At 51.7% G+C, this 24,657-nt stretch overlaps 1 protein-coding gene across 1 annotated transcript; it reads left to right on the top strand.

The window, feature by feature from the left end:
• The first annotated feature begins 1,124 nt into the window (after positions 1–1,124).
• On the top strand, positions 1,125–22,765 carry LOC100899474 (leucine-rich repeat-containing G-protein coupled receptor 5-like). Its single transcript, XM_029112041.1, has 3 exons — positions 1,125–1,294; positions 20,669–21,029; positions 21,153–22,765. Exons 1-3 carry the CDS (start codon positions 1,125–1,127, stop codon positions 22,476–22,478), a joined length of 1,857 nt encoding a protein of 618 aa, XP_028967874.1. The 3' UTR covers positions 22,479–22,765.
• The last annotated feature ends 1,892 nt before the right edge of the window (positions 22,766–24,657 follow it).

Here is a 24,657-nt window from a genome sequence, read left to right as displayed (position 1 = left end):
GCGGTATGGAGGCATTCGCCGGAGAATGGATCGCAGGATGATCCCACTATGGAGACGTCCCGGTCGTTCCATGGTCACCGCACAGGATCAACGAGACAGATCCATCGATGCATTCATTGGCTTGGAACAGAGCGAGCCTGCGTCCATTGAATACACGTACCCTCTTTCGAGAGGGAGTATGTGCGCTCTAAGTGGGAGTCGATCAGATGCAGAAGCTTGGTCCTCGGATTGAACGTTCACCCGAACCCGATCGCAGACACGCAGCGAAAGTATCATGTGACGCTTTTCTTCGCCGAAATATTTCCCTCTTGTCTCCCCGAATCGTATGCCTTCCGTTGGAGATTTGGAATTCATCCAAGGGGAAAAAGCAATACGAACGTGTACATCGCTCACTTACGGACCAGTTTCCCCTCAGCTCGAGCGTTGGCGACGTCGATCGTGAGCCTTTGGCCGGACGCCAAAACCCAATGGAGGCGGACGTTAAGGTCCGCCGGAAAAAAGCAGGGAACACGCTTTGTTGTGGGCGACGGCGCCGGTGTGTCGTACGTGGTGGGTCGCAGCGTTTCGAACGAGCGAACAAGCGTAACTGCACACCTCGTAAATCACGCATTCGGCACTGGATGCGGATAGGATTGAACGTCTAGTTTACGACCTCCGAGCCTTCTTTTCCATTCAACAGACCGCAGCCTTCACGAGGAACCGACTGCATAATATCCGGTATAAGACTTCGGGAGTGGAGGAAAGGCACGCCTAGCTCTCATTTCCACCGTCGCTGCATTTATGAACTTATGACGATTTGGACGATCCGCCATAAACCCATGGACCGACCGACGAACCGGAGGGAGCTCCGAGCGCGACCCCTTCCGTAAGGCACAGAATTTCATCTGTCCTTCAGCAAGAGCCGATATTCAGGTACATATATTGGTTCCTCACCCGGGGTCAATTCTATCGAGGAGATATTTCCATTCGATATGAGCTTGGAGGAGGGAATAACTGGACACAAAGTAGCGTCAGACTTCGTGCTCGGCGAACTTGGGTGGTCCACATTCGAGGCCCGAGAAGCACAAAGTAAAATCCGATATTTTGCAAGGATCAGTGCAATGGACTCATCACGATGGCCCAGAATGGTTCTATCGATGATGGCTGCAGTCAACATATACTCGGATGCCATAAAGAGACTCAATTTCCTGAAAACAAGATTCGGCTGCTCGGACATCCCCCTTGAATATCGGGAAGATCAGAGCGCGAGGATCACGCTTTTCAATGATACGGTGAAGAAACGTATCAAAGAGAGGTTGAGCGAGACTTGGTCGGAATCAATGAGATCCAAACCAAGCCTGGAGCTCTACAGAGAATGGAAGGAGAGAGGCATGACTGCTCGCGGCTTGTACACAAACAGCCGGGGCAGCGCACTGTTGGCATTGGCCCGTGCGGGAATGCTACCTACGCGAGCCCACCGCGCGAAATACGAATCCATTGACCCGCATTGTGCAAGATGCGGCGGTCAAATAGAAACCATACCACACATAATAATGAAATGTGACTCGCATCATCACGAGACGGAAGCGCTCGCCAGGAGACTGGGCTTCATTGGAGTGGATGATGAGGGGGAATGGGAGGAGACGAGGAAAATGCTCGAGAAGTGGGAGGATGAGACCCGAAGGATCCGCTGAGTAAACTCGCCCCTGGACCAGGGTCGCTCATGTAGACAATGAAAACGTGTAGACATCAGCGAGGATCAATTATAACCATAACCATAACCATAACTTGATTTTCACGGCGGGCCCTCAGGCGGGCGGCAACACAACTGCATTGTGGTTATATTTCTTCTTCATCACGTGCTCTAGGGCTCGTATGCAGTGGCGTGTCCAGGAGGGAGCTTGGGGGGCGATGGCCTCCCTCAAGATCTCTTTCTGGCCCATAGAGTTCTATGTTGAGGCTCATCATCATCGGTAGTTAGCCCCTAGCCCTTACCAAGACAATGCCCCTGCCCCCCCCCCCGAAAAACATTCCTGGGCACGCGCCCGCTCGTATGCAATAGAGTACGACTCGTGGTGGGACTCTTGAACGTCTCGGACCGGAACAACAACAAGCCGAAGAGGTGTCGCCGTCTGTTCCTCATTTACACAAGTCGAGGAAATGGCCCGAGCTATAAATTTTGAATGAGGTGCTATACCCCGTACGGCGACTAGTTTGAAAACACACAGGCGAGCACAGGAAGCTCGCTCTGGTTAATACATTGAAAGTAGGAGCTTGCCGCATTCGCGCGCGAGAAATGAATTCAGTTTCTCTTTTACATCATTACTCAGGAAAAATTCCCTCCCTCTTACGTACGTTCCAGCATTTCATCAACGAAGTGTCCTTCGGGCCTACTTCTGGTGCATTCGTTCATTGAGCGGTCGGGATCGGCTATTTTTCACTCCCTCCGTCTCGCATGCATGGAATCGGATCCGTTTCCGTCCAACGACGTAAAATAGTCGTCCTACAAACTCGGACGGCGTATCCGACGATCTATTCCTGCAAATATCAGCTTTCAGCCTCAAAGAGTTTTGAGAAGTCGGCTCGGGTCACCGTCTCGCGACGCGTTTCCGAACTTTCTTTCATTCCTTAGTCATTTTTTTATATTCACGTCATCCGAACATCTGGGTAACAGCTCAGGCGGATGTCGTCTGCCGCGGAACCGAAAAACGTTCCCGATCACAAGACCGGCGACTAACTACACAATGAGTCAGCTACCAGGCTTGTCGGCTACCGTCTACCGGCCGCAGACAGCCTCCTGCCTGTATGTAGGTGAAATGTTCATCTTGTCGCTCGGATTCCTGAAGCCGCGACCGTTGTGCCTCCGATAATGTATGTGCTCCGACGATGACTACGTTCGAATTCGGAGAAAAGACTGCGAGGTGGACTTGAGCACCCAGTAGCCATCGGTCGAGTCCCCGGTCAGGTGAGCGGCCGGGCACCGAGAGAACACCTAATGAAGCGTTCGTGTTTGCGCTTCAAAATGTCTGCGTGCCGGGCCGTAGTGGCGGTGGTGGTGGTAGTAGTAGTAGTTGCTGTAGTAGTTATAGTAGTCGCTCTCGTAGTCTCTTTCTTTTTCCTCGCTATGATTTCGGCCAGATGTGATTCGAGGGCGAGCTGGCTGTAATTTTCGGCGGCAGATGCCGCGAAACGCAAACACTCTGTCGAAAATTATCGCCTTCGATGATGGAATCCGACTCCGCATCTGCAACTCCGTAATTCTACATCGGCGAAAGAAGACCTTTGTACCGTGTATCGTGAATTCACACCTCGCTGAGCCTCGTGGAGGTTCCTGAATTCGTTCGTCGCGGTCAATCACATGCTCTACTGACGCGACAGAACGCCGAACACGATAATCTCAATCCGGTCCGTCCGGCCGTATTTCGACTCCAAACTGCTGCACGATGATCCCCGATCCGGAGGAGCTCCCTCGGATTCCCAGGTCCATGGATTGCACGTTCCGGGTCGAGGTCCGCACCTATGACTACGTTCCGATTCGATGGTTCGGCATTCATCAAGTATTCCTCTTTGTCGCGATCCCAGCAGAGATTCTCGCACGTGATTCGCCCTCTCTCATGCGGCTTTCCATCGAATGGCCATCCGAAAAACGGAGAAGCGAGTCAAGCCGGCCCAACTTTCACTGATGACTGGCCACGTGTCGAGCGAGCCGAGCGAAGCACTTAACGGTTCCCACATCACGAACGCTGCTTGATACACATCTCTAGATACGAGGAGATATGGCCCGTACTTCAGTTTGTACACAAATCAAATTATACACTCACTCACTCGTTCCCTCAATCGCACGCCACCGACTGGGTGGCTGCGGCCGGACGGCTCGTGATGTGCTTATCTCGGGGATCTCGTTGTATGTATCTTTGCGTCCACACCTTTTCGTATTAATGGCGGTGGCGGCGTTGGCGGCAGCTGGAGTCGTCCAGGTGGAAATTCGGGACCATTTCGTACGCGTATCTGGCCCCTTATATCTGTATCGAATCTTTCATTTCGACAATTCGTGATCCATTGTCAACGGACTGCACTCGAGAATCCGGATTGAGCTTTCCTCGCCACGCCGGCTCCTCGAAACGGAGCGGCTCTGAAGTTTGGGCGGAATCGACGTCTTCGATTCCTTGTCGGGAGAGCTCACGGAACGCTCCTCGACTGACATGGGACTGTCTCAAAAGTTTGCTCTCGAGATTTATCCGTCCTCGTCGTGTCTCGCAATCCTCCGCGTCGGATTTCAGCGACGCCCATCAGCTCTCTCTCTCCTAGGCGTTCCTCCATTCATTAATCTGAAAGCAAGAAGAGGGTCCTTGCGGTGAATTGAGAGAACCGAACCGACAAATTCGATCGATGCAAGTATACGAGGGTGGAGGAGGTTTGGGGGTGTGAAGAATTGGCCGACCTGTTCCTTCGGGGGTGGGGTGAGGGCACGATAACTGGTATGACGAGAGCGTGAGACCGGCTACACTAACGATTGTCGTAATGAAGAATTCGCCTGCCGCTGCTCGGCGGCCGCATTCATCAGACGCCTGGATGCGAGTATCTACAGATCGGCGCAATGTGAATTTAAATCACAATGATGCGAATTTCAGGCACAATGTACGAACGAGCGATCAGGCGAAGAATGGGACTCTGGGGGGCGTACTTTCGAGGCTCACAGCTCGTCGTTTTCGTCCGAACGCTCGTTTCCCTGCCCGTGCTCTCCGCGATTCTCAAGACGATCGTTTTCTGCAGGCTGTATTGGGTCGACAGTTTCTGAAAAACGTTCTTTCTCTTTTCACTTGTCCCATGGAATCGGGCAGCCCGGGGAGCTCAGTGCTGGACGTTGGAGCAGCACCAGGGAATTCGAGTCCAACCACGCGACGACGGCGCTATCGGAGCGGTTTTTGCTCTTTTTTTCTCTAATGGAAGCGGAAGTTTTTCCCCTCTCAAGGGATACGGGGGCGGCCACGATATATAATCTCGCGCCAGCATCGCTTTCGGTGTTGTTCTCATGCTTTCTTCATCCCTGAATGTGAACAAAAGAGGAAATGGATCGGAGAGCGACCCCGGCGGATATCTTCGTTAGAAACAAAGACTCAGCGAGCTTTATACCAGAATTCAAGTGGAGAGATTCTATCGCTATCTCAAAGTCTGACCCATACAACTTCAAGAGTGAAACGTCTCGAGAAATTGTAGTAGAACAAAGCGCTGAAAGTATCGAGAGGCGTGTCGAGGGTCCATTAAAAGTTTCAGCAACAGCTCGAGGAAAGATGGAGCAAGCCCAGAATACAATAGACGCCTCATTGAAGGAACTACTCACTTCGGAACGATACTTCCTAACGTGAATGAATTTCAAATTCCAGCTTCGATTCGCATCATTTCCCATCGCTCCGAGAGATTGCTCATCTTCTATAGTGGTGCTCCCACAGCAAGGAGTCCACGCATTCTCTTCTACTACACCCTAGTCGACGGTCCTGCATCCAGAAAATTCAGAAGAAAACAACCCGCCCACACAACAGCGAGCTATCTGAGCCATCGACCTGGTTGGGAAAAATCACCCTTGGTCACACGCGACAGATTTCCCGCGACTCATGGGCTTATCTTCCGCGGAATAACGAGGTGAGACCTCTACGCGTATGCTTGTCCTAGCCTGTCGCCGATCGAGTCTCCTTTCGGTCGAACAACGCGAGAGCAAGGTCGCGTGGCCGTTGCTGCCGCATCGCGGAATCGAGGACGCCTCCATGATTCCGCCACCCGGTGTCAAACCGCAAAACAATTATCCCACCTCAAATGCGCAAAACGGACCGGGAACCGAAGTGTGTTATTTTCCCAGATTTCGGTATCGCGCTTTCTTCGTCCGGGGAGATGAGCTAGACTTTCTGATGCTCCGAACGAGTACCAGGAGCCGGTGCCCAGGCCCCGTGTTCCGATACTGGACCGCTGATTGAACGGTTCGAGGGACCGAGCCGCGCGGGATAATTGTTTCGAGAGCGGTATTTGCATATCTTGATGAAAAGCTGAAAATTGAATCGGCTGACGTCGCGGCAGGGCTTCTCCTCCCCGGGGCCCTGTGCTCAGTCCTCCTCGGGATCCTTTTCATCTTCTTCAATTCTTCTCTCACAGTTTTTCTTCGCACCTGCTCGAGACGTCAGAAGTTCTCACCCGAGACGTATAGCCCACTTCCATTGAAAGTGGACGTCCGCCGCCGCTGCTCAGGCTTTGCTTGCTCTCGCTGCTCGAACTTGACGAAGTTGCTGAAGTTGGGGCATCAAAAGCCGAGAGAAAAAGAAGAAGCGGCTTAGCCGTCACTCTTCAGCTCGCCACCGCAAACAACTCGACGATCGTCGGCGGCTGCAACAAGCATCACCGATACGAGCTCAATCTTTTCTTCTTCGATGCTGCTGCCTCGATGACTTCAAAGAGATGAATGTATGTAGAGACGCTGCTCCCGGAGCAGATGATGATCCTCTCAATAGACAGTAATACACAGATATGCGTTCCGCCGCATACCACCGTCTGTCCCGGGATGGATTTCTTTCACTACCTGAGATCCTGTACCTGAGGCTTCTCACCGATCGACTTCTAATTGAACCCCGGATTCCTCAGCGTGATTCTCCACCATCTCGAGCGATCTCGAGTTTCAGGTTCCGACTCGCTTGATCGTCTTCGCCCGGAATTGACCTGACCACGACCTCGTAGCCCGAGACCCGGACGAGAGTGAGGCGATGCGATCCCGCGAGATTCCATCCTTTCGATTTTCTATTGTTTGGCGTGAATTGGGACTCTTAGATACAAATTGGGTTGCTCTGATATTACGCGGAATGAAGCCGCGATTATTTCTCCAAATATGACGTTCCCGGAGGAACCACCTGACTTTCGAGCGCGTCAGTCCAGGCGACGCGTTCATACGAAAACCATTACGATCGAGTTTGTTACCACCATAACGTTCGCAGCAGTTCTCGCTGTCTGCGAAGTACGAGATGTTTTACTACGTTAGGTCATCGCCGCTTTCTTCCATTTATCACGAGCATCGTCGAGTAGAACACCGAGGCTCTTCATCTTTCAGCACTGGACAGCGGGAGTCGTACATCGTCGTACATCTACGTACAGCCGGGACGGCGGCGTCGACCGTCGACCAAGACGACCATGATGATGACAGCAGCGTTTACTGGTCGTGAAGCCTATGGCAGCGAAGGTTCGGACGCTACTGATTGTCGTTGACATCTCTCGACGTTCTCACGGCCATTAGCAGCAAAGCGACACAATCGACAGCGACATCCGAAGCCGTTAAGTTTTCGTTGTTCTTTCCGCCGAACGCTAAACACGCCTCGTATGCTCCGACGTGTCTCACTCTGTGTGACTGCTGTTTTTTCTACGAGAGATTCTCGATGTTGTCCGCGGCAGCGGTGGTGACGTTCCCAGTGAAGGCATGGCCGCTCCCGGCGGCATGACGAATCCTCCGTCTTTCTTTTTCAATTAAGCCAATCCATCTTCCGAATGAATGCGACGCCTCCGACAAACACACGTACGATCTCACGACAGTCACAGCTAGTCAGGATTTGATGTAGCTCTGTTGGTGTGGATCTCGGCTCGTTGCTGCCGTTGTCGGTCTCGTCGATGTCGTTGTTGTTTGTGCTTCGACCGTCGTCGACGTCGTGGCCGTTTGGATGAATAAAGGTTTGATTACGTGGCGTTGCGGCACACGTTCAGTTGACTTTCGGGGCGGAGCTCGTCCCCCGACTTTGAAGCTACCGAAATTCTTCAGGAGGTCCGGGTTTTTCTCAGCTTCTTGCCTCAGATGTACCCATGAGTGTGACCATGTCGACTCGGGCGAATTTTCGACGTCGATCCGCTTGTCGATCATCTTTCTCGTCGAAGGTCGTTGTTTCCCCCATCGGATTCTCGTTCATTCGACTGGTCTAGAGCAAAATCCTCTGAATGAGAGAATATAGCATGAACAAATACCAAGTGATAAGCTCTCGCGGGGAAATGAATGTCAGAGGAATTAAGTGACGTCTCCATAAGAATCTTCGGAGATGCGGACTGCACTCAAAGCGTTCTCGTGGTTTCCTCTAGTCGGCGCGGCGGTGCGATCGCAAATTAAGCCACTCGGTTGACGGGACTCGAATCCGAGTGAGTTAGAGAGGTGGCCGCGCGTCGGCTTCGATTGAGTATTGTGGTCGCCGCCGCCACCACCACCGAGCGTGCAGTGAAGTCTGAAGTTTCACCGAAAAAGTGTCCTCTCACAAGAAGAACAAGCGAAAGTTGACTTTGGCGGCGGCGTCAAGTACAAGACAGATCCAGTGTCGAATACAATCGACATCGGACCGCTTTGATCCTCTAAGCACAATGGAATCCTCATCAGTTGGTTCGAGTCAGTTTGAACAGTCTTTTGTTGTACGGAGGGAGGCTCGGTCGGTCGGTCGCTCATTCTCTCCTCCGTTCCTTCGATGCCAAAGGCAGGATCAACGCCGGCAACGAAGTAGGAATTCGACCGCAGGTACTCGAGACCTGTTTACACTATCGGCGCTGTGATCTTTTGCCTCGGCTCAGGGACCAAGCTCCCGTGTCAGTGCGAAGAAACTTCCGACCCAGAGAGGACGGATGGCACTGAATACGAACGAATCGACAAACGACATGGGACGGACGACGAGACGATTCTCAAGCTGAACGCCCGATGGAGGGCCGGAGTACCTAAGGCACTGAGGGACGCAATGCCCGACGGAATTTCTCCGGTGACAGTTGCGGCCATCTCATAACTTGCAGAAGAGGAAGCTGCCGCGGACTGAAGAGATCTCTGGCGAAGATCCGCGGTATAGTTGCTATCGCATTTTCTGAATCGTTGTCGCTTATCTGCAGGTACCTGTTGTTGCTTTATGGTGTCGGACTGTGTCGCTACGGCTCTTAAACCGCTTGTTTCGCAGGTATCAAGATCTTACGCTGGATGCCAGACCGTCCGCTCGCTTGCTTGCTCTTTTGCTCGCGGATCTTATGCTCCGTCGTTTGAGTCGACTCCGTCGCCGCCTCCGTATCTTCCTCCGTCCAACTTCTGTCGTCCTTCGGTTTTTCTTCTTCATGTTCGGTGGAATTTTCAGCTCGGGGCTTTTCTCCTGAAATGCTGCGGCAGCCGTCTGCCACCGAGTGGCATGGCTTATTTTTTTCCCGATATTCTGCTTTATTTTTACCTCTCTCCGATTTCACTGCTGTGTCGCGGCTCGCTTCCGTCGCGGATCCTAGAAATCGGAGCTGATTGTGAGAGTCGGTTAGCACCAGATGTCTGCGGGGTCTTTCTCCTTATCGATATTGGGCCATTATTGTCTGAAATTATTGAGGCGGTATCTTTGGATTCATTTCTATTCCGAGCCATCTATTTATCTAGCGCTCCTTCCCGTCGTTTCCCTTTTTCGGATTCTCCAATTTCACTGCATATGGAGTTTCTCACGAAAACGGATACCGGTCACAATAATAGCTGATCGCCGAATTAGATGGCGCAAAAGTGCCGCGCTCGCCTTCAACCCGTCTCGGTATCACGCGGCACTCGCGCGCCCCCGAAGGTCTTTCAACGGACGCTTTAGAATCGCTGGAAAATGTCCAGTGAAGAAATTCTCTCTTTTCATGGCATAAAACACTATCTAATGGAAGATTTATCGATCATAAACTCTCGAATTCGTTCTTGATTATTTGCTTTCAGCACTCAACTCTCATTGACAGTCATTCGAATGGGAGTCTTTCAGTGAAGCGTCATCTCCATTCTCGACTCCTTTATTTCTCCCCGGATGGAACGCTCGCGGCTCAGTCTCCGTTGAAGAATCGTGATGTGATACCTCATCCGGCCGGAAAAAAAATTCCGCCGCTTGTCCGAGCTCGGGATCCTCCCCAAGATGCTCTAATTTAATCAAATGTTGGAAAAACTACATACGATGGAGTTATTTATCATTTCTCTTTCGGGGTTTGTTGGAACTCTTGCGGAGCAGAAATCTTCACCGAGCATCGATCGCGTGAGAGCGCGCGTCCGCAGTAAAATCGATTTGTAGTAGAATATTGTTCTGCCTTCTCTTCATTCTGAAGGAGGAAGGTACTGTATTATTCTGTAAATGCGGTGATGCACAACGATTTTCAATGGGCTGGTCAATCAGCCGCGGGATCTCTTCAAGCTCCTCGGACCGTTCTGGACAGCTCGGTTCGGAGATTTTTAATTTTGTGGCCGCGCGGGCCGTCAGACAATTTTTCGCCGCTCTGGTCGGTCGGTGAGTCGATCGGTGGGTCCGACGTCTTTCAGTTGTTTCTTGTCGCTGTCCGCCGTTTCTCTTGTTCTTGAGCAAGCTGAAATTAATAGAAGCAGCAGACTCCGGTGAAGAAGTTGATCAGTACGGGAGTGGCAGCGTTTTCCTAACAGCAGTCACCAGACTGCACCACACCCGCCGCCGCTCAAAGGTGCCGAACCTTCAGAAAACAATAGACATGATGGCTATCTTCTCCTCCTTGCTCTACAAGTTCAGGACTGTGGAAGAGACCGACGCCACCGACAAACAGCTCGTAACGCTATCTGCCCATCCGTTCATCAGGAATTCGTCTGCCGTGTTCTCTTTCCATTCATCAAACTTTACGCTCATTCAGCGCTTCCAAAGCGTTTCAGAAATTCTGCCCGCTCAGAAAGCTGATCCGAGCTCTTCACTATGCGGCTCCGTGATCCTCTCCTGGCCGCTGTAGAACAATCGAGCGCAAGACAAGTCTGCATAATTTCCTCTTGGAAATTTGCAAACGATATTGAAAGTAATTCTCCGTTCCATCATTTCTTCGAATTCTAATCCCGCCATGCTGCGTACATATCGAGCGGAAATTCAGCAATATAATTTATGCTGGTACTACTTGTTTTCTTTTCGACATCTCTGGTGCGATATCCCGTCGGGCGGATTTGTTTCTGGGGAGACCCGACTCGGAAGTTCGAACCTGTGCCGACGAAAGAGCGGATGGGCCAGCGGTGGATGTCTCCATTATTTTCTTTTTCTCATCCGATGAGAATTCTGTTGACTGTTTCTCACGCGCCCCCACTGCGGAGCGGAACGAGCGGACGCGCTGTCCCCTAGGGTTTTGTTTCTTCTCTCCTTCCTCTTCCTCCTATCCGTCCCACCACAATCATATCATCGAGCAGCAAAGAAATATCCACATGCATGAATAATGTCGGATACATACCGCTGGGCTAGATGGTCAACCATTTATCAGGGTGTGGTAACTATGCTGCACAGCGTTTATATATCGGACGAACTAGCCGATCGCTCCCCGTTCGGTGGTAATGAACGTTTCCGATCGTATGGGCCTGCGATCCGTAGATCCGACGGTGATGGGTTGTTAGTTATTTATACGTTTTCGACTGATTTCTCGCATCGAACCCCCTGCTTAATTCACTATTCACAAGGCTGGGCTTTTCTCCTGAATAGAGATCGGTCATCCTGGATACGCCGGGAGAACATGGGAATGAGTTCCCAGCTCGAGCTCGGGGGTGCGACTAACCTGAGAGCGCTCGGAACAAGGTGGACACCCGAAAGGGGGGAAAATTGTTTTTGAGGAGTCGCAGAACGCTCTCGAACGCGTCCTGTGCGACCATCGATCGATACACTGGCCAGCGATGCGAGACACCGATCTCCCCGGTGCCGGAAACGGCAAAAATAACGCGTTTACAGAGCGCGGTTCCCAGGAGTTTTTGTTTCGAGGCGAAAGCGGCTTCCCCGACTGCACGGCTGGCGGAAAAACGTCTCGCAGGAGACGCGACGCACCGCGGTGGGTCGGGACATGGAAGTACTCAAGCGGTGCAAAAATCCGAGATCAAACCATTCGGAACGATGATCCCACTGAGCTCGATAAGACGGCGCGGCGGCGGCAGGACAGCGACACTGGTGGCAGGTGTCCGTCCTTTTATAGAGTGTTTCAATTTGCCGGAGTAATAATCTTCCAGCTCTCGGAGCCGAAATCGCTCGTTTGCTCAACTTGCGTCGGTCCGCCTTGCAGATCTCCTCGTCGTCCACATGAACGAATCGCGTTACGATGATTAATCGCGCCGAGACATTACTCATCTGTTCGTCGAAAGCATCGAACATCATATTTCACACGCGCCCACGGCTCAAAATAACAACGGATCGGGCGGTGGTCGTGTTTATTTGGGGAAGACGAAAACACTTCGAACCGTGCTCCTGTTGACGTCGACGATAAAACGGGAGACTGTCGATCTCGCCTGTGACGTCAACTTATCATGGAGTCGGTGTCGATCGCTGCTGCTGACCGTGTTCCACCTCTTTGACGATGAGCGATTGAAGCGCCTGGTCGTGTCGAACCGTTTCTCTCGAACGATGTTCTTTTCCCTGTGTCGCTGCAATTAAACAGACCGAAACAGTGAAGGGGAAATTGCTCAGTCAGAGCAAGACAGTGCTTAAGTTTCATTCGTTCGAAGCGTTTAATGGGCGCCCAAATGCACCTGATGCACTCACTAGGGACACTGGTAGCCAGGCCCGGGCGAGTTCTACGCCGCCACCCGCAGCGTAGCCGACACCCGAGACCGAGATGGTGCATTTCCCCTCTCAGGAGGGAAAATTTCGGGAATTCAGGAGCGGCCTCTCATAGAACCGATTCGAGATTGAGAGGAAATCCGCGCAAGGACGAACCTCGCAGTTCCTTGTCCGAGCCTCACGCATTTCTCGTAGAACCCCGTACCGAAAATTGATGCAGGTAGTGAGTGAAGACGACCCGATGCTGCTCCGGACCCCCGAAATCACAGACACACCCCTCAAGTTCGGAGGAACCCCGGCAGTTGAAGATCCTTGCCGCTCGTCTCAAGCACTTCGCCTCTTCTGCAGCAGGCAGCCGAGAGAAGAAAAAAAACATCAGCGCAGCAGTTTGAAGGAGTACCGGTCGCCACCGCCGCCGCCAAATCGTGAACAGCGTCTTCACACAGATTAACGCTGAACGAGCCAGACTAGCCAAACGACGGATCCGAACTGGTACAACTTCGCGACTGGCGCTGCGTACTGTCACGCAATGTCAGCGGCGACAGTGAACAATAAAAGGAAAGATGGAGCGAAAACGAAAGAAATAAAAGAAATCAGCGAAACAATCCGACACAAAACATCGGGGCAGGAAACTAGCGACCTACATTAAACGTCCACAGCACGGCATGGCACGTCGAGTTCTGGCTGACCACCGCTTTCTGGTCGGATCACGCGGACACTGACGGATGGCACGACGATGCATTTATGGCTCGGGCATAAATTCCGGCGACGATGCAGATCCGCGTGGATTGGACGCGACATGAACATAAATACTCGTACGCTGGATGACACACGTCGCAGTTCCGCTGGGGGAGTTTCCTCGACACGTTTCGTGCCTGCAGTCGGGTGCATCTGCATCCACCTGCATCTGTCATGAGTTGATACGTCTTCCATTAGAGGTGGGCTGGAGGGAATTTTCAGATCGTCGGCTTGTGAACTTCATTTCACTTGCTTCTCGGAGAGGAATAAATTCCTTAGCGGACTGAGCAAGGGGTCGCCGATCGATGACACGACTCGTTCGGTCAGATATGTAAAATCGCCGGGTGTCCAAAGCTATTTTTCGTCTGGTGGTCTCCCTTTCGTCGGTTTTCCGCTTTATCAGTTCGCAATGAACCACCTCAGGCGGACAAGCTTCAGATGTCCCTCTTCAGCAGTTAGTATTTACAGCTGTCATAAATGTCTTTTCGAGTGTATATATCTATTCGACTATCCGTCTAGCTATCGGTCTGTCTCTCGGTCTTTGTGCCGCTGTCTCTCGGTGCGCCGCCACCGCCGGTGAAACCGAAAACCAACGATGCTGGCTCGGCACATTTAAAGCCGAAAAAGATCCGAAACGCGATTTTATGTCCCGGTATTCGTGGTCGAGGCTAAAACACATCTCAGCCTCATAGACGCACTTCACATCAAAGTAAGGATCAAAGAGGCCTTTTACATTTGATGCGGCTTCTGCGGCATCGGTTATTACTGTTGTGTCTTAAAAAGCGGGTCACGCTTTCGTCCCGACTAAATACTTTCAACACTTTCTGTTTTCTTCTCTTTTTCAGATCCCCGCGGATAAGGATCCACAGATCCCACCGGTGATCCGCGATGGATACCCCGACGGTCGATCGATCGGATAGTCCGCTTGAAGGTTCGAGGTCCCGGAGACCTTGATGGCAAGGATCAATGAGAATTATTCCTCTCGCCATCAAGCATTTAGGTCGTGGCTGAGATTTCCGCAATCGATCTCGTCGCCGGTACACCTCGGAAAATCCGATCGATGTCAACGAGCCGAACGGATGAGAGATGCGGCCTCGACGCCTCTAATGAGCTCGTCGAAGCCGTCGGAAGAGCGATCAGCTAATGGAGTTGATGGTCGCGCGAGACTCTCTGCATGAAAAACCGCCCTTAGAGAGCTTCGGCAAACAGAGCGACACCTTGCAGAAAAAAGAAAGCCCCTTCTGCTTACTGCTGACCGAAACGTCGGCACCGTAAAAGCAAAAAGGCACAGCTCTAGATGCTGAATCGAATCTTCACGCGAAACGCTCTCGGCGCTTTTTTCTTGAACTCGACAAAAGCCTCGTAGGCCTCGAATTCAGGGAACAGCGGATCCATGCCACAAATTAACCTCACCCAACCAGACGCGACGGCAACTCTCCGAAACGAACATGCAGCGTCCTCGACCGCCTCCCCTCCCGTCGTTCGTTCCTCTCGGTGTTCATGAAGCTCGAGGCGACTGTATGGAGTTCGGACCGAGAGTTTGCGCTCGCTCGGAATCGCCTCCTCTTATGAGGCGGAGCGGGTGACGAGACCGAAAAGGAAAACCGAAACCGGTCCCAACGATTCGTACACACGAGCAGTCACCCGAACCAGTCGAACTGGGACTGTCTATTTGTCTGTCTGTCCGTCGGTCTGTCGGAGGAACAAGCATGCCAGGGAGTCAGAAAACGAGCAACGGGTGAATCGAAAGCTGTCAACAATGACTTATCGAACTTAATTTAAATTCTCCTCCGCACATAGCTGTTGCCGCCGGCGGCGGCAGCGGTAACGCGTTGACGCCACGACTCGTCGCAGCGGGCGTCTTCTCGACGCAGGGGTCCTGAGTGAGACATCAACCCTGGACCCTAGACCTGATTCCGCCAGCGAACGAGCGAGCGATCTTTTCGAAAACGATCTGAAACAGAATGGATCGAGCGAAAACGACAGCTCAACATCGAATTCGCGCTATGGCTGCTCTATCCGCGAACATATTCCCGAACGGAACAAATCTTCAAAGCACACTTACACGCTATACGACGACGACTACGCCATATGGTGTTTTAATTCTGTTCGACGGGAGTGCGTCTCGGGCAAATTAGTACCTCGATGATGATGATCATAATCATGATGATGGGGTTCGGTCCGGAGAGCATGTGTTTGACAAGCTCGCGAGGTCCTGTCACTCATTCTTCAGGACGCGCCAGGACACCCTGAGGAGATGAGTCACCAAACTCCGACGCACTTCACCCCCACCTCGCTTTGTCCAACATGTCGGTCCCGGGAGCGAATCGTCGGAGCACTGAGCCTGAACTCAGGTTTCAGAATCCGAATTTCTCAGGACGATGATTTCGTAGGACGAAAGTGCGTGACCATATTCCTGGGGTTTCTGAAGCTTGAGCTCTAGCTCGAGTTTTGAGGCTCGTGTGCAACCCGCGACAGCTTCGGGAATGCATCCACAGAAGCGTTTTCTGCATAGTCTCGTCGAATGGAATGCCAAAATGGGTTTCTTGGAACGGTTACTTAACCCTACGCCCGTATGAACGCTCCGAATTGGACCGGAGTTCAGGGCAAGACCTTGAGCAAGGTTTTGAACTCGTAGATTTTCACAAGGAGAAGAGTAAAGGTCAAGTTTGAGGAATGCCAGTAGCGGTCACGACTTCGTCACAGAGAGATGATCACCGGCAACAACGACTCCAACAACTCCAGTAACGACCCCGAGAGAACAGCCACAGCAGCAACAACGATAACAACAACAACAACAGCAGCAACAAACGGATAGAAAAGTTTTGTCGCAAATAATAACATGTCGTGAGCTTGTGGTGGTGACTGGGTGCGGCGACGTCACCATGTTCCGCGAATCCGTCGGCCATTTTTTCGCTGTAATTAAAGGCTTTCACGGAACAACAAAAGAAATCTTGAATCAGGTGCAGACATACTACTCGTCGACTTCATGAAGAAGGGTTGCTCGAGTCGAGCCTGCAGCTAGAATTAAATTCGGTCACCGCGCTTGACTGATGGAGCTCCACCTGAGCGGAGTTCTATTTCGAGGAAAACGACTTCAACATCAAGTGCGTCGGATCCCCTCGAACCTCGTGCTTCTCCCACCGCCTCTTCAGATGTGCTTGGGAGTCACAAGACACTGAGTTGATCAGTAAAGTGCGGATGAGTCTACAGCGGAGCAGAAGGAGTCCGCCGACGCGAGCCTCGGTGTTTTATGTAATGAGCTCTGCTAATTGCTCCGCTTGGAAGTTTTCAATTGAGCATCTGCTCGTCGGCGAGCGGGGCTTCTGACCACTTTCGAGCTCGGTGTCCATAAACATGTCCGATGGAATCGTGAGATAAGAACGAGCACATTGTCTTCTCTGAGCCGCTATTATGTTCCAGTTGGAAGCCTCAGAGCACGCCTTCGGTCGATGAGAGAGACGCACTTTCAGGCGGAAGACAATGGAACAACTTCAGCAGTCGTTTTGTTTTTCCGTTCCGACTGACTGTTCGGACCGGTGGTTCCTCGGATGATGCGGTGTTATTCTGTTATGAGTCAACAAAAATTCCCGTGAAACAATTTTTCGACCACTCATGATGAGCGTCCGGTCGGAGCGCTCCTCGACAGCGAAACCCTCCGCCGTAATACGACATACGAAACAAAACAGCGGCATTCCTCGAGTTGCCATTTGTACATGATAGGAAGAGCGATCGATCGTCGAGTCGTCGACGATGGCGTCTCCGTCCATCACGCTCGTCCGGAGCGGATTCGGGGAAAGTTCCATTATTATACGCGCATGTTCCGTCTCATTTGACCATTTCACCCGCGTCCGAGATGGTCAGAAGCGGGCGGCAATTTCCCGCTTGCAGCACAAATTATTAAAGGGAAAGACTCGGACAGCGGAGTGGCGATTGAACAGACACCCATTGAACCCTGCATGAGTCACATCGATGCGATGTGCAAATGTGTTTCTAGGATTCCCTCTCTTTTGGTTTCTTGTCGGCATCGTCCTGCCTCACGCGGTGGCAGTTGGGGCCTATCCGATGTCTTGTATTGTCATCGACTCTCGGTCGTACATTCACTCGGTTGTTCGTCCGTTCGTTCGTTCGGTCGGTTTCACTCCGCCGCGGAACATATGTCGAGCATGTCGTGCTCCGTGATAACTTCATTCGTCTGCAGATTCATCAACCTATCCGCCTAGGTTCTCTGTCTCTTTCTCCTCCGCTCTCATCGGGGATCGGAATCGGCAACACGGTGTAGCAAACCGTGGATTGATCGTCCGCCGCGACCACTCGTCAACTCACTCATTGATTAGCTCCGCTATTCTTCCGAGCCACTGGACTAGAAGGAGTGTTTTCCAAGCCGAGTCGAATCGCATTGCTATTCGAATCGTAGAGCCACTGCCATAAACAGCGAGAGACCTACCCATACGTGATCCTTCACTCTTCATTCTCGAGGGCTTCGAAGGTCCGTGGAGAATCGAGCACGCCGACCTCTCGACGCCAGGCGGTTTCATCGCCGGGTCGCTTTTATGAGTCGCTTTCGATGGGAACGCCATAAATATATATGTCAGCAAAAATTATCCAGTCAACCGAAGGATAGCCCGGGAGCACGGTGATCGAGAGCTTCTCTCGGCACGACTGTCGAGAGCTGTGTGGGTCCATTTCTCGAGGTTTATTTTGCTGCTCTCGCACACGATAATCTCCTTAATCCCAACCGCAAATTCGATGGTCTCGTTCCTCCGAAAACATCCTCTGCATTGTACCGCTGGCTCATCGTTCCGAGTGACTCGGTCACTGAGTCGTCTAGGGGCGACACTCGAACAGTAGATCTATTTCACTTACATACACAGTAAGCCGGGAACGTTCGGCCGAACGGACGGACGGCGAGGCTGGCCGGCGGGCGGGCGGTCGAAGCGAAAAACACTCTTCGAGGTGGTCCACTGATGAAGGGACCGACAGTTCACAATAAAAACGAAAAAGAAAAAAAAAGGAAGAGCTCGCTCCGAGCTCATCAAATGCCGAGTGCCGGGAGCCGCATTGAGGCATCTTTTTTCGATACCATGCACTTTTCGGTGGCGTATCAGCGGTGACCAGGCCGCGTCAACGAATCGCTAGGGAGTCGGTCGCCTTAGATGAAGTTGTCTCTTGGAGGTCGTGACGTTGTTTTCGCTACGAGTTTTGACGCTGACGTCGTCGACCTGGGTGAGCGAAACGCCCACAAGCGAGCTTGAGAAACAATTTCTCCAGGTCCGCAGTCGGCTCCGGTCCTGTATTCGGGAGCCGTTATCACGCTCGGTCTCGCTTCGACCCGTTCCGTAGAGGATCTCGTCCAATTGGTGAGGATTCCCTTCGAGTTGATATTGTAATTATTCCTTACGACTGTCTTGCAAACCTCAAATCGATCAGATCGGCCGCCCCCTTCCCGGGACGAGTAGAACTCATCTCGACGATGGGCTCGTTAGCGATTCTCGGCTAGAAGCGGTTGTTCGTCTTAAAGGAATGTGAGGATTCTCGCGTCAAGTCGTCATTGGCTCTGATATCTGGCCTGGTACCGGATGTTGTACCTTTTCGCGTTCGTCCGTGCACTGGCTGTTTACATATGCACTCATATGAAATCCTAATTAGTTTGTCGGAGCCTGGAGCCCAAGCATCCTTTAATGATTAGTTTTTCTTTCCGTTGATGACTCTCCGCAGATCCCACGCTCTGATTCGAATGCTAACAAGCGCGCATAGTGTGTGTTCCCCAAATCCGCGAGCCGCATGCGCGCATACTTAGTTAGCCGCATCGAGCCACGTACTCTCGCGATCTACGCACCGGAGGTCGAGCCCGGGCGTGCGCGCGCCGTTCGCCCACACGCCTGCCTACTGGCTATTTGTTTCTGCGTTCGTGCTCGTCTAATTCACCGTTGATTACCGCCTAATCCAGCGCAGAAGATGCGACGTACTGCCTACCGAACGAGAGGTTGTTCCGTAAATTTTACCGCCGGCCAGCACGAGTGCTATACCACCCAGAATATCCGCCTCCGTCCAACACATGTTCCCAGGGTGGACAGCAACAGCTGTTGTTGGTTCCTGGCCGAGGAGTCGAACGTAAACGTCTGAAGTCACCAAGTAATGTGGGGCTCTGCAATCCCACGGGCCCAGAGCATAAGCGGAGATCGACGCCGGAACGCTATGGGTTCGGGTAATGAGCGATTTTGACTTCAAGTAATGAGCTCGACGATGATGACATCTCTCTATGAAGAGGCATCAGGTGTGCTATGAGGTAGTGAGTGCCGCGTCTCCGTGAATTTCGAGATCCGTCGTGTCGGATTGAGCATCGTCGGGATCTCCAATATATATATCTCGAAATTTTCTAAACATGCGCGGAAGGGTTCGCTATAGAGGAACCCAAGCGGGTCTCGGAGCGCATCGTACGACAGGAAGTCCGACTCAACTAGAATCGAATTTTCAGAAGTCCTCATGAGCGCCAATGACAGATCGGCCGCCGGAAGGTTGGGGCGAATTCGTTTCGTTTGAAGACGAGATTTCGCTGAAGGTGCCGCCTTTTCGAGTCCTGGGGTTTCAAACAAGTCATTACGGCTCCGTCGCCGGTCTGACTCGCCAGCAACTTGCTGGTTGGCGGGCTCGCTCATCACGGTTCCTCAGTTTGAATTCAACAGCAGCAGCGGCTCGTTGGATTTCTCCTCGCCTACCTCTTGTGGGAAAGGAGGCTGAGCCATAAAAGCTGCTCGCCGCCTTGGAGGCCCTCAGATCTCAGTTTGACAGCGACTGTCGTGTGTGCGCATGTGTCTCATTATTGGGCGCTTCGACCGTTCCGGATCGGATAAGATGTGCTTTGTTCGATAGTGAACTCTAAGGATAAGCGTATTAGCTACCACAAAGGATTACGTCAAGTGAATCGGAGGACCCTTGTTCCATACCAAAATGTAGGTCCCCAGTCTCGAGTGATAGATCCGATCATAGAGCACTGCCAGCGCTCCCTCGGGTCTCCCGACTGACACATCGTCATTCGACCGGAGATTGAGGGGAATCGTAGAGAGAAAGCGTTCATTATATTTTCGGGAACTCGTCGGCATAATTTGGGGAAAGTTCACGGTAGTCCCGGAGCCGCGGAGAAAGGAATTAGGTAGCTCATCTTGCAGTAGTAGGCCATCCGTCAGAGAGCAGGTCGAATATCGGCGCGGTCAGACGACCGAGGCCTCAGAAATTTTCGGTAGCTACCCCGTTATTAAGGGGGGGTAACTGGCTAGACGGTTTTTCTCCGGCTGGCGAAGGGAGTCTCATGACCGGTTGACCATTGCCGGAGGGACAATTATTGTTATTATTTCGTAGCGAGTATTTCTTTTATCATCACGATCAGTACCTGAGAACGGTTTCTACAACGCTTACTCTTTCTCCTTCAGGAATCCCTCATTAATCTTGATATTGCTCGCTGGCGTGGCTTCTGCGAGATGGTCCTCGTTCTGCCCTCGTCGATGTCGGTGCAACGATGCCGAGCTCACGGTCAACTGCCAGGACGCATCTCTGGACGTTTTCCCCGCTACCCTGCATCCGATGCTGAAGGAAATCCGCCTTTCGAAAAACAACATCGCGATCATACACTCTGCAATCGGGGTTTATTCTGATCTCGAAGTGGTCGACCTCAGCGTGAACCGAATTTCGGAGCTCGGCGAAGACAGTTTCGCTCTTCAGGGTCTTCGCGAAGTCGACTTGAGCTTCAACTTCATCAAGGAGCTAAGCGTCAAGACTTTCCGTGGAGCAGGGGTAGGCATCAATTCCGTCCGCCGAGTCCCAGATGACGGGACGATTCCGTAAAAAGCCCGCAGACGGGTCTAAATGGAGTCAGAAGAGCAAATGATCTAAAAAAGCGTTCCTTCTCTTCCATAGAGTCTACGGACACTGATTCTGAAGAAGAACCTCCTGACGGAACTTCGTCCGAATGTCTTCAGCGAGTTGAAGAGCCTCGAGGTCCTCGACTTGTCCAACAATCACATCTCGGCCATAAATCCCGCGGCTTTCACGGGACTCGAGAACATCAAGAAGATCGTTCTCCGAGCGAATCATTTCCGCGCAGTTCCAACCGAATCGTTCATTTACCTCGGCCACCTGAAGAGTTTGGATCTCGGCTCGAACGCCCTGTCGATGGTGGACGAATCTGCTTTCTATCACTTGAGCTCTCTCGAAGAACTCGAGCTCGATAAATGCGGTATCGCTCAGATCGACCCGGCTGCATTCACCGGACTCAAGCAAGTCAAGTCCCTCAATCTCCAGTACAACAACGTGCAGAGTTTCCCCAAGGCTATAAACTCCCTCGAAATGCTCCAAGAGCTCAACATCGGAGGCAATTTGATTACTCGGCTGAGCACCAAGGACTTGAGAACTTCGTACCGACTGAAGAAATTCGTTCTGAGCTATTCGGAAATGTTCAGCAGGATCGACGAAGACGCTTTCGCAGCAAACCTCGAGCTAGAGGAAGTTATCATGGAGTTCAATATGCAGCTCGAGAAGCTACCGATGAACTTGTTCGGTGGACTGCCGATGCTGAGGCACATCAGCCTCAAGGGCAATGGCATTCGTCACTTAGATCCGCATCTTCTGCCAGTCGAAATGCTCGAATCGTTCGACGTAACGAAGAATCCCTTGGAATGCAACTGTGATCTACTCTGGTTGTGGCAGCATCTGCAGCAAGACGTCTTCTACCACAACAGCTCGATGGTTCGCTGCGCTGGTCCAAGTCGACTCCAGGGCGAGCTGTTGCGGAATCTCGACGAAAGCGACCTCGACTGCGGAGGTGACGCAAAACGAGGTCTTCTCGTTGGAGCACTGTCTCTCTTCGGTGCTGTGCTCATGGTGGTGGGAGGTTTGATGATGTGGTACGGTCGCCGATCTACACCACAGCGAGACCCCGTGAAAACGCTGAAGCAGATGGAAAGCGGCACTTCGGTGTATGCTCAGTATCAGGACAATAAGTACCCGTACGTCCTGCAGCCCACCATCATCCAGAGCATGCCGACGTCGAGTGTCGGCTACGCCGGTCTCACGCCGAGGGGCATGCCGTCGTACATGGTGAGCTTACCTCGAGATACGGTCCGGGTTGACACCTCAAACCATATCTATCAGACGCTCAGATCGTCGATGTCGTCGGCGAGCGAATCGGATTCAGCCAAGTATTTCACGCTCGACAGCGACCGGCAGTCGAGCTTGTACGTCTAGTTGTGAATAGATAGAAGAGGATGAACTGTACAAAGAGCCAATGAACATTCCGTAGAGACAGCGAAGCTGCAAGTGAATAGATATCTCACGAGTTGATATATCTGTAAAAAGGTGATGTACATAGTCAACATCTGCGCATGCGCAGTGATGCTTCCAACTGTGATCTCTCGAGTTGATCTCGACAAATATTTCTAGATTTTGAAATCCGTTTCCCCCTCTGCCTCGCGAGTACCATGAGGGGGATGAGTCCGCGAATAGGTAGGGAGTTCATGCGGAAATGAACGGTATTGAGTCAATAAAACGAACGGAAACTGGGGAATCCCAGTCTCACGGCTATAAGACGACCTGCGCGTGTCTTCTTTCAACGGCATAGCTCCTCGATTCGATGCCACAAACCACCACCGGTACGTCTCCCGCTCGGAGGCTATTCTTTCTTGGACTGTGTGCGATTCGAGGAAACTCGAATTCCCATTCTCCATTCCTTTGCCTCAGTTTGATCACGGCTCGTGTTCCTTCGTGCTCAGCCAGGCTTTCTGTGAGTCGGTTATCAAGTCAAAACATCGACTTCTTCTTTTTCGGGCTTAGTTATCTTCCTCGTCGGATCGTCTGTGTGGTCCGCAGCGCTTCTCGCTGACAGCTCCAGTCGACGAAACATTTTGTAAAACCAATTTCTGTCTGTAAAGACAGAATCATGATTCGTGACTTCTGAAGGCACCGGAATAATAGTTTTTCTCTCTCGTCCTGCTGCGTCATCTTGTTATTATTTCTTCTTCCCCGTCAGCCTTCCTTTCGGTTCTACCGGAGGTCTAAGACAATTCGAACGACTGAGATGTCCGGCTAACTGCCGCTCGAAAACCCGTCGTTGAGAGTCGAAATGACCTTTTCTCTTCCTCTCCATCCCCGCGGCAGTCATCACTCCGAAAGAGAGGAAAGAGAAATCAACAGGAACGGCAGCGGCGGAGGAACTCGTTCAATCTTCCTTGTAGAAATGAACTTTGCGACCACTTATTAAGAGCTCAAGACTTCCACCTGGCGTGAACAGATAACGCCGCTGAAACAACATTAAAAGGGGTTTCCAGTCATTCGAATGGGATTCCAAGAGAATCCTGGAGCGCTTAAGCCGCGCAGTGGGCTACTTTCTTCATATCTTGGCGGAGATTTTCCTCCAGCCTCCCGTCTCATGAAGACCAGCGAAAATGTCAGACCGACCCACTTGATAGCGGAGGTGTCCGAGTAGCCGAAAGCCTATCGAGTCGTCCAAATCAACCTCGTCAGCTCTTTCATTGATCTCTGAGAGTTCCGAGCAATCTGCCAAATACCATGGGTGCCAGGGCACACATCCAGTCTAACAGGGAGTGGCGCTTCTGATTACAGATCCATGGAAGGACTTCTCAATCAACGAACTATCGAATGAAAGCTGGTTTGTTTTGGATAGCATTGCCGAGTAAAAAAACTCGAGGATCTCTTTACTTCTGTTTACGCGGTGGTCTGCGACAATCGATCAAACGAGTATTCATTCCTGAGATCGGGATAAATATTTTCTTCGCAAAATCTGTGATCCGATGGTCGCCCATTCTGGGAGCATCTCTGAAAATTTAGAGATATCGATTTCCGAGATTCGCGAGATCGAAACGTGGAGGCCATAATAACGATCGGTCGTTGCAATACAAGGTCGACCCGCCCCCTGGAAAATTCCTCATCCGATCTACATATATGGTGGGGTGTCCCAGCTCCCCATGATTGGCCTGGGAACGGGGACGCGCTCATTACGAAGCTTACGATATAATTCTTCGCAAGGAGAGACGATCAGATCGGGATCCGTTCAATAAATAAGGGCCGATAAAGCACGGATCAGGATTGCCTTCGATTGTGATAAATAAGGCTCGCGGCGCACCCATAGCGGAGATTCTGAATAAACCGCTTCTGCTGGCGGATATTGAAAATATCTCGCGTTGGATACCGAAAGAACGCCTGATCCCGCGATTGATCTTTCGATCCTTTCCCATCATCCTCTCGGTTCCAGAACTAGTTGACGGATACACATTGGGCTCGACCGTTCAGAATCAACCAGTTCCAATGAGTGAGTGTCGAGCCTTATGAAACCGCTCCATTGTTTTTGACCTGCTCAATGGTTATGATCGATGAGGGTGCGACAAGCAGTCATCATCGGTCGAATAAG

This window comes from Galendromus occidentalis, unplaced genomic scaffold, assembly GCF_000255335.2.
Source record: "Galendromus occidentalis unplaced genomic scaffold, Mocc_1.1 scf7180000077481, whole genome shotgun sequence".
NCBI lineage: Eukaryota > Metazoa > Arthropoda > Arachnida > Mesostigmata > Phytoseiidae > Galendromus > Galendromus occidentalis.
Note: the sequence above shows the minus strand (reverse complement) of the source record. Positions and strands in the feature narration are given on the sequence as shown.

Excerpts from the sequence above, each read along its gene's own strand:
- LOC100899474 (XM_029112041.1), top strand. The coding sequence starts at position 1,125 with ATGGTTCTATCGATGATGGCTGCAGTCAACATATACTCGGATGCCATA. Across the intron at positions 1,295-20,668 it reads AAGAAACGTATCAAAGAGAG|GAATCCCTCATTAATCTTGA; the intron begins GTTGAGCGAGAC and ends TTTCTCCTTCAG. Across the intron at positions 21,030-21,152 it reads AGACTTTCCGTGGAGCAGGG|AGTCTACGGACACTGATTCT; the intron begins GTAGGCATCAAT and ends TCTCTTCCATAG.